Source organism: Parus major, chromosome 18 (genome assembly GCF_001522545.3).
Source record: "Parus major isolate Abel chromosome 18, Parus_major1.1, whole genome shotgun sequence".
NCBI lineage: Eukaryota > Metazoa > Chordata > Aves > Passeriformes > Paridae > Parus > Parus major.
In genome coordinates, this window is record NC_031786.1 from 1,047,956 (window position 1) to 1,057,476 (window position 9,521).

The window sequence follows — 9,521 nt, forward strand, 5'->3', positions numbered from 1 at the left end:
CGACACATGGGAGCCTGAACGCACCGGAGGTTGTTAAAATAACATGGATCCGGCTAAAAATACCCCGGCAGAAACGCGCCGAAAAAAAAAAAAAAAAAAAAAAAAAAAAAAAAACAACCAACCAACCAAAAAAAAAAAAAAACCCAACAAAAAAAAAACCAAACAGAGAAGCCAAACCCAACAACAGAACGAGCTAAAAATATTCCGGCTTTGGCAGGGCCGGCGCGGCCGGAGCGCTTCCCAGCGAGCTGCGCTCTGAGGCTCCGCGCGGCGGAACGCTGCTGGGGCGGATAAACCGGATAATTTAGTGGCCGGCGGGAGGCGGGGGTCCCCATCCCCAGCACCCCGTGTCCCCCCGGCATGGCCCGGCCGCGGTGCCGGCAGCCGTGGTAGCGTGGCGCGGTAATTAACGCCGATGACTGATAATTAGCCCAGGCAGCGCACGGAGCCAGCCCGCGGCCGGCCGTGGCGGAGCGATGCCGGTGCGGCTCGCGGCACCCGTGGGGCACGGCGGGGCTGGGGGGGCTCCGGCAGCGCTCCCCCAAATGGCTCCCGGCGTGGGGCCGGACTACACCTCCCAGGAGCCTTTGCTGGGCCCAGCGGCCGCCCTGGGAACGGGAGATAAAACTGTTTTCCTTGGTTTTATTAAAGCCGTAACTCAGGGCAGCGCGTTCTTGGAACCGAACGCTCCGGCTGGCGTCGGGTTTGGCACCGGCACCGGGTGGGTGATAGCACCGGGGCCGGGGTGCCAACACTGCCCGGGGATGGGGGGATGGAGACCCTCGGAGCCACCAGAGCCCACCCAGGCGGGGTGCAGCCCCTGCACCCCAATTGTAGTGGGTCCCACTGCCACGGTGTGCCCTGTGCTGAGCAGGACCGGGGGTCCCAGCGCCTCCCCCACAGCCGGGGGGTGGGAAACTCTGGCAGAGGCTGCGCTGGGGCCCTGCTGCAATTTTTGCCCTTCGGATGTTTTTGCGGACTAGTGGAGAGTTGTGACTGCGCCGGGCTGCGTGTCACCATGGCCGACCCCTGGGCTGGGAGCAGCGCGGCCGTGCCGGTGTGTGGCTTGACCCTGGGGGTGTGCGTGTGCATCCCGGTGTGCATCCCGGTGTGCATCCCGGTGTGAATCCCGGTGTGCATCCCGGTGTGAATCCCGGTGTGCATCCCGGTGTGCATCCCGGTGTGAATCCCGGTGTGAATCCCGGTGTGAATCCCGGTGTGCATCCCAGTGTGCATCCCGGTGCTGGCACTCAGCCTGGCCATGACAGTGCAGGTCCCGGTGCATCCCAGGGTGCATCCCAGTGGCGATGAGTCGGCGGCTGGATGTGCTCCCACACCTGTCCCCTCCCTGGATTGCGCCGCAGGCTGGGTGCTGTGCGGTTCCCGGCACGGCTTGGAGCGGGGTGGTGATGGTGGGAGGCAGGTGGGGATCGTGCCCCTGGCTGGGTGGTGACACAGGGCTGGGTGCCAGTGCTGCAGCCGCTCTGCATCGCTGCTTCCCTGGTGACGGGATCTGACGAGGGGCTGGAGGCCACAGCTCCGGCGTGGGGGCTCCCTGCTCCCCCCAGCCCCCGTGCGGCGTGTTGCCAAAGTATGTGTGAAAGTTAAACCAGATTTGGAGATTACTGAGCTGCTCCTTGGTAGCCACGAGGTGCCGGGGGGAGCAGCGGGATGTGCAGAACCCCGGATCCTGCGGAATTACCCCGGCTCTCGCAGAGTCATCCCCGAGTGGTTCTGCTGTTCCTTAGTCATGAGCTGGATCCAGGCAGAGATGTTGCCACGTGCCAGGCCCTGGGGGACGGGCAGCTGCCACCAGCTCCTGGCACTGCCCGGTGAACAATGTGGGGTGGATGGGCTTCATGGAGAATTTGGGGACCAATTGGGATACCCCTGGCTCCTCTGGACCCCCAGCCCTGCCTGTGCCCTGACTGCCCCACAGCGTCACCCCAGGGCAGGCTCTGACCCTGCTGGGGACCCCCAGCCCTGGGGGAAGCGAGTCCCACCAGGAGCCACGAGTGTGACATTCACAGGAACTACACAGGGTGCCCGTGGGCCCACGTTTCGAGGATTCCTGGGAAGGGTTGATGTGCATGGCATCCAGGTGATATCAGGAGTGGGGTAGGACATCAGGACCCCTGGAGGACACTCCCTGGCTTTCCTGTGCTCCAGAAATGGTCTTCCAAGGCACATGTGTGTGAGGTTGTGCTCTGGGCGTGCAAATTGTGCTCTGGATGTGAAAGTCATGCATGCAGGGAGAGTGCACTGGGCACACAGGCGTGTGCCAGCTGTGCCAGTGGTGTGTGCCAGCCGTGCCAGCAGCATTTTCCAGCTGTGCCAGGAGTGTCCACCACCCTCATGACCCCTTTGCACACACGCTGAGTGTGCAAACATTGAGTGTGCAGTGGCTGTGGCCAGCACAGCTGCCAGTGGCATTCCAGAGGGGATAACCCATGGCACAACACTGGGATCACCCTCCTGGCCCCGTCGGGCACGTTCCAGCAGCATTTCACCATTGCAGCGTTCATTTAGTGCCATAACAATACAGATTCAGTTGGAATTACAGTACTGAGGGAGCCAGAGCCCATTTATTCCCTGCTTGCCAAATTTTTAAAGGGGCTGTGTGGGTTGTGAAGCACGTGGGGGGCTGCTCACCACCCCCTGCCCTGTTGGGGGGGGCCTGGGTTGCCCCTGCCAGGGTCCCTGCCAGCTCCCAACCCTCCACCCGCGGCTCCAGCTCCATTAGGAATGTTCCAGCCCCAAAATAGCCGAGGGAGAAACCCAACCCTGCGCACGTCCCCCCCGCCACCACCGCGGTCCTGGGTCTGTCACCGCCTTGGGGATCCCAGAGCAGCCGTGGGCTGAACCCCCCCAGGAGCACAGCCCCCCTCCACACCCTGGCCCTGAAACTTTCTGCCTTCCCAACACATTCCCATCTGTGCTGCACTTGGAGTGGGGGCGAGGAGCAGCTGGAGGGAAGGGAGCACCTCTTGTTGCCCCCTCCTGAGTCTCCCCAATGTCCCCCCGCCCCTCTCAGCGCTGTCAGTGTGGCCGTGCTGAGACCTGGCACAGTCGTCACACGTGTGACCCTCTGCAGGTTCGGGGCCAAGGGAAATTTCGTGCCGGAGCCGGGAGCGATGCCGGCGGGGCTGAGTCACGGCACCGGGCTCGGGGAGCCCAGCCAGGGAGTTCCCAGGGTGACGCTGCCGGGGGGCTGCGGGGGGGGGCCGGGCTGGGACCCCGCAGCCCATCTGTCCCGTGCTGGCAGCCGGCCCCGCGGTGCTGTGCCCGTCCTGGCGCGGGGAGCCACCGGCAGTGCCGGCTCACGGGTGACACCATTTGTGCACGTCCTCCCTGACCCGTCCCTGTCCTGTCCTCGCCATCACCGTGGCTGGAGGGGCAGAACCAGGGGGCCACGGCGAGTGGGAATGTGGGATCGGCAGTGCTGGCCACGGGGCTAGCGTGCGCCGGGGGACCCGTGAGTCAGCGGTGGGCGGTGGGGAGCGGCGGCCCCACAGCCCCCCCGGGACACCCCGGCCCCGCCGCCATCGGGGTGGGGTGAGGGGTTATTTTTTTCCAGCCCCGTTTCACGGCTTCCAGAAAAGTCTCATTCTGGAAACCTCGGCTTCCCGCCCGGCACGCTGCCGGCTCCACGCCCGCGCGGGGTCCCCCGACACTGCACAGGGTGGGTTTGCCGTGGGCAGCAGCGGGCAGGGATCCCCCGGGATGTGCCCACCCATCCCGGAGCGTGTCCGGTTCCCAGGGTTGCGGGTGGGATGCGGCCGTGCCCCCGGCCCACGCGGCCCTGCCCGGCTCGGCCTCGCCACGGAGGAAGGAGCGAAGCTGCCTGAAACCACATCCCGACACTCATCCCAGAGGCATCCCGGTGGGATTAGCCGGGGAGCGTGGGCCGGCTTAGAGAGCAAAGCATCGCTTCCTGCCCCGGCCGGGCGAGCAGCCAGCCCGCGCTCTGTGCCACGCCACGCGTGCCGAGCCGTGCCCAGCCGTGCCACGGCCGCTCCGGCACGCACGGACACGGGGAGCGGGGCCACACGGTGCGGGGCTGTTCCTCCATCTCGGCTCCCCCATCCTGGCTCCCCCCCATCTTGGCTCCCCCCATTCCGGTTCCCCCGCCCGGCCGCTGGCCACCAGCTCCAAAGTTTCCACCATGATCTCACGGCTTGGCCAGGATGGGAGCGGGATGGGGGGGCGGGATGGGGAGTGCCGGTCATGGGCCTCCCCAAGGGTGCTGGGGGCCCCCCCCGGGCTGCGGGGGAGGCAGCAGGGTCAGGGCCAGGGCTGTCCCCCCTCCTTGCACTCACACACACGTGCACCCACATGGCCCGGCACAGCCCGTGTCCCTGGAGCTTGGGATTGTCCGGTGTCCCCTGGCGGGGAGCAGCAGCGTGGGGAGCCACAGGCGTGTTGAGAGCGTGCCATGTGCTGGCACAGCTGTGTGTGTGCTCAGGGCACGGACAGGGCAGGGCTCCCTTGTGCCCCGCGCACCCTGGGGCACGTCTGAGCCCCGGGGGCTGGGGGTGTGAGGGACGAGAGCGCACAGGGGATGTGGGGGCTCACTGGAGATGTGCACAGGTAGAGTGAGCACGAGGGACAGGGTGACATGAAGGACATGGTAATGCCAGGGGTGTGAACACGAGGGACGTGTGTGCACAGGGGTGTGCACAAGAGACACAGTGCCACCACGAGGGCTGCGTGTGGCAGCTGGGCACACACACCTGTGCACAAGGGAGTGTGGTGTGTTGGGTCATGCCAGCAGGGCCTGCACAGCCCCCCCTGACCGCCCTCAGCCCCCCCAAACCGATCTCAGCCCCCCTGACTGTGCCCTCTCCCTGCAGCCGGCAGCAGCCTGATGGGCAGTGCCCCCCCCTCCTCCTTCATGGGGGGCTTCCTGAGTGGCAGCCTGGGCTCGGGGGGGCCCAGTCACCCCGCTGGCCCCACCGCCTCCCCCCCAGAACCGGCCTTCTGCGGGCCCCACTCCGGCACCTCCCAGATCTGGTTCTCCCACTCCCACGAAGGTGAGTGGGCACCGGGGTGGGGATGGGCTGTGGGTCCGGGGTGGCCAGAGGCACCAGTGGCAGTCAGTGGTCACGTCCTAGCAGTGCCCACATGTATGGGATCCAGACCCCCTGGGTCAGCGACTTCTGGGTGATGAGGGTGGGTTTGGCCACCATTGTGCCCCAAAACGCCCCAGGGCTTCCGCAGGGACCCGGTTTAGACCCCACAGTTGGGGTTCAGGGTGGCCAGAGAGGCTCGTGCCGGGCTGCAGAGCTCCAGCTGAGGCCAGGCCACCTCGTGCCACCGGTGATGATGAACCCGGACAGGCACACCGGTGCTGGGGCAGGTGACAGTGTGGGGACCCCCGGGGCAGCCCTGGTTAAAGCGAGTCCCCGTGTCCCCCCCATGCGCTGGAGTCTCCGTCCCGCCGGAGGAGCGGGAGCGGGGCGGCGGTGCTGGCGCGGGGCCCTGGCAGCCGGCCCGGCTGGTAGTTTGACCGGCTGCCAGCTGGCTCCCGGCGTTCCGGGGGGGCACGGGGGGACGGGGACGGGCAGCGCACGCGGCTGATGGACAGCCCGCCCGAGCCGTGCCGAGCCGAGCCAAGCACGGCCACTGCTGACACGAGTCTGGGGGGGTTTAACCCCCTCCCGCCCCGGCTCCCAGAAGGTGGGAGGGGTCCCAGCCTGGAGGGGATCACGGGCTCTGCAGGGAGTTCCCAGCTGGAGCGGTGCAGGTTGGGATGCTGGGGGCAGGAGCCACCCCAGTCCCGCTGACTCGATGTCCCCAGCCCCGGGGTACCCCCGCTTCTCCGGGAGCTTGGCCTCCACCTTCCTGCCCATGGGTCACCTGGACCACCACGGCAATGGCAACGTGCTCTACGGCCAGCACCGTTTCTATGAGAGCCAGAAAGGCAGGTACCGGGGCCACCGGGGACCCCCATGGGGGCGTGCGTCCCCAGCCGGGCAGGAGTGGGGGGCTCGGTGCCGGAGCAGGTGGTACTGGGGCAGCGGGTGGGGTGGTGGGTGCCAGTCCCAGCCCTGCTCCTGCTTTTCACGGGGTCGTGGCGGGTGCTAACGGGGCCGTTGTTAGGGTGGGACAGGGATCTGACGAGCCCTACCCTTCATCCCGCTCCTCCCCTCATCTGCATGGCCACCGGTTGGGTGGGGGGTGCGCGGGGGTCTCACCCATCGCCCTCCCCTCCAGATAACTTCTACCTGCGGAACCTTCCGGCGCAGCCCCCCCTGCTCCCCGCCAGCCACGGCTTCCCCGGCATCGCCCGCGCCGCCCCCGGGCCCCCCGCCGGCTCCTGCAGCCGGGAGCGGGACGCCGGCCCCCTCCCCAAGACCCCCAAGGACTACGAGCGCTTCCTGGCGGGCAAGGAGAAGGGGGGCAAGGGGGACCCCAAGGAGCGGCTGCCCGAGGAGGATCCCAAGGAGCGGCACAAGGCGGTGCTGCCGGTGCCGCCCGAGGGGCACTGCAAGGAGGGGGTGCCGCTGCGGGGATCCGGCGACGGGCGCCCCAAGCCCCTGGCATCGTGCCTGCTGGGGGCCAAGGGGCTGGACGGGGACGGTGCCCGCGCCGCGCTGCCCAGCTGTGCCGGGAGCGCCCTGCCCCGCGCCGCCCGCTGCGCCCCCAAGGAGCGGGAGCCGGGGGTCCCCGAGGCCCCCCAGCCCTACGGCGAGGCGGTGGAGCGGCGGCAGATGCTGCACCACGCCGTGTCCTACGCCGTGCCCGCCGCCGGCTCCTTCCCCTGCCTCCCGCTCCACGCCGGCCCCGAGGTGCTGTGCCCGCTGCCCGAGCCCCCCGCCCGTGAGCTGAAGCTCAGCGGGGCTACGTTGGTGCCCTCGGTGGGGCCCCCGACGGACAAGAGCCGCTCCTTCCAGGCGGAATCCGGCGGGATGGAGCGCGGGGACGGCAAGGAGCGGCACGCCGAGGCGGCCACCGAGCCCTACGGTGCCCCCTTCCACCACCCGCTGAAGGCCGAGGGGCCGGCGGAGCGGCGGCTGGAGTGGGGGGCTGCGGGCACCCGGCTGAAGGGGCTGGAGTACCTGGGGGGCGGCGCAGCCGAAGCACCCCCCTTCTCCGGCCGGTGCCCGGCGCCCAAGGCGGGTCTGGAGAAGGGCTACTTCGAGGTGCCGCCGGCCCCCGACTGCTCCCGCGCCCCCCGGCCCGACCCTCTGGGCGTCCGCGTCGGCCCCTCCTGCTGCACTTTAGAGAAGGGCCCCCCCAAGGACCCCCCGGCACAGAAGGTGGCTCGGATCCGGCACCAGCAGCACCCCGAGGCGGAGGCGGCCGAGGGCAAGCGCAAGCCCCTGGAGTTGGGTGGCCTGGGGTACGGCGGGCACCCCCTGCCCCCCTGGGGGGTGCAGGGCCAGGGGCCCCCCCTGGCTGTGGCTGAGGAGAGGAAGGGGGGGCCCTACCTGGACCCCTTCGGGGCGGGGCTGGTGCGGGCGCAGGAGGTGCCCAACGCCCCCGACGAGGTGTCGGCCATGAAGAACCTGCTCAAGTACAGCAACGGGGCGCTGCTGGGGGGGCAGAAGGGCCCCCCATTCGTGGGGCTGGGCAGCGCCAAGGGCAGCTGCGCCCACCAGGATGCCAAATTCCCATCGGGAAAGGGACAGCCCGAGCTGGAGCGGCCGGACTGCGCCCGCGGCCGGGAACACGAGGGGTTGGGCCCCGGCGGCACCGAGGGCGAGGTGCGGCAGCCGCCCGTGGGCATCGCGGTGGCCGTGGCGCGGCAGAAGGACACGCTGGGCCGCCACGAGCCCTACAGCACCGGCGGCAGCGGGCGGCAGCGGGCGGCGGCTGGAGTCAAAGGTAAGGGCTGGAGAGGGGCCCGGGGCAGCGCGGGGCTGGCGGTGCCACGCTGATGCCACCGCGGTGTCCCCGTGGCAGCAGGCACCGCGCGACCCGTGCACCTGATGGAGCTGGAGGCGGAGGAGGAGCGGGGCCGGCTCTGCGAGGAGCGCCTGGGGCTGCCCGGGAGGGACATCCTGCTCCAGTGAGTGATGTGGAGCCACGGGTGCTGCTGGGGGGTGTGAAGGCTGGAAAATGTGCTCTGTGTGCTATTTAGGGTTCGGGGGTGGAAGATGGGGATCCCTGGAGGGGGTGAAGGGGAGGGGGATGCCACTGCTGCCCCCACACTCCGTGTATCGCCTTCTTCCCGCAGGGACAACAAGGACCTGGTGGAGTTTGCCCGGATGCACCCATCGGGGGGGTGTCCCGGGGAGCTGACCCCCCACCTGATGATGACGGGGGGCTCGTCGCTGCCGGCGGGGCAGCTCGGGGGGGACCCCGCCGCCCACGCCCACCCTGCGCACACGCACTGGCTGCCCCGCACCCGCAGCCCCTCCATCTGGATGGGGGGACACTCCTACGGTCGGTGCCGGCTCTGGGGGCAGTCGGGTGGGTGCTAACCCCAGCAGAGGGGTGCTGACAGACCCTCCCCCATCCCCACAGGCATCGGGCACCCCGCCCTGCACCAGAACCTGCCCCCTGCCTTCCCTGCCTCCATGCCCAGCGCCATGCAGCCCGTGTTCCCCCTCGCCCAGGACCCCCCTGCCCAGCTCGTCATCCTCCCCACGGAGCCCCCCACCCACGGCACCCCCCACACGCTGGGTGAGCCTGAGACTCCCACCTTGTGCTGGGGAGGGGGGTCCTGGAGGCTGGGGGGGATTGAGAGAGAGGGGAGGGGGTCCTTGGGGGTGCAGGGTGGGAGATGAGGGGGTCATTGGGGTACTTGTGAGAGTTCATGGCTGATGGGGTTCTTGGGGGTACTTTTGGGGGTGCAGGGGAGGGGTATAGAGTTTTTGCAGGTGCTGTTGGATTTCAGGGGTAGGAGATGGAGATCTCTGGGGGTGCTGCAGGGGTCACAGGGGTTGGGCATTGCTGGGGTCTGTGGGGTGACCCTCAAGAGGGTCTCTAATTGCCTTCCCCCCCTGCTGGCAGCTGACGTGATGGACCAGGCATCGCTGTGGCCCCCCATGTACCCAGGCCGGGGCCCTGGTGCCCACCTGCAGCACACGGGGCAGCTCCCCGTGTACCCACGGTCGCAGTTCCTGCGGCAGCAGGAGCTCTATGCCCTGCAGCAGCAGCAGCAGCAGCAGCAGCAGCAGCAACAACAACGGGCGGCCCAGGCCCTCGAGATCCAGCGCCAGGTGCACGGCCAGGTGCCAGGGGGCTGGGGTGGGATGTGGGGCTGGCTGGGGGGTGCAGGGCGGGATGGATGTTGGGGTGCAGGGTGGATTATGGGACTGGGGGATGTGGGGAAGGACTGAGAGCATGGCGGCAGGCAGTGGGGCAGGGGCTGGACCGTGGGGATGCGGGATGCAGGGCTCAGATGTGGGGCAGGATCTGACGCCTGTCACCTCCTTGTGCCCCGCAGCGGAAGCCAGAGGAGCAGCCCCTGGAGCTGGAGGAGAGGGGTCCCGAGAAGCCCCTCAAACCCTCCCACAAAGCAGTTGCCTTAAACCCCCCGGCCAAGGGTTTGACCTCGGCGGCCCCCGCAC

The 9,521-nt window shown here is 68.7% G+C and overlaps 1 protein-coding gene across 1 annotated transcript in view; it reads left to right on the forward strand.

The window, feature by feature from the left end:
- Positions 1–9,521, forward strand: part of BAHCC1 (BAH domain and coiled-coil containing 1) — a 22,683-nt gene that overhangs the window by 3,743 nt on the left and 9,419 nt on the right. Inside the window, exons 3-10 of the mRNA XM_015645334.1 lie at positions 4,854–5,033; positions 5,801–5,923; positions 6,217–7,830; positions 7,909–8,014; positions 8,183–8,391; positions 8,473–8,631; positions 8,962–9,182; positions 9,398–9,517. Of these exons, the coding sequence (XP_015500820.1) occupies positions 4,854–5,033; positions 5,801–5,923; positions 6,217–7,830; positions 7,909–8,014; positions 8,183–8,391; positions 8,473–8,631; positions 8,962–9,182; positions 9,398–9,517 (2,732 nt within the window). The remainder of the gene's footprint in view (positions 1–4,853; positions 5,034–5,800; positions 5,924–6,216; positions 7,831–7,908; positions 8,015–8,182; positions 8,392–8,472; positions 8,632–8,961; positions 9,183–9,397; positions 9,518–9,521) is intronic.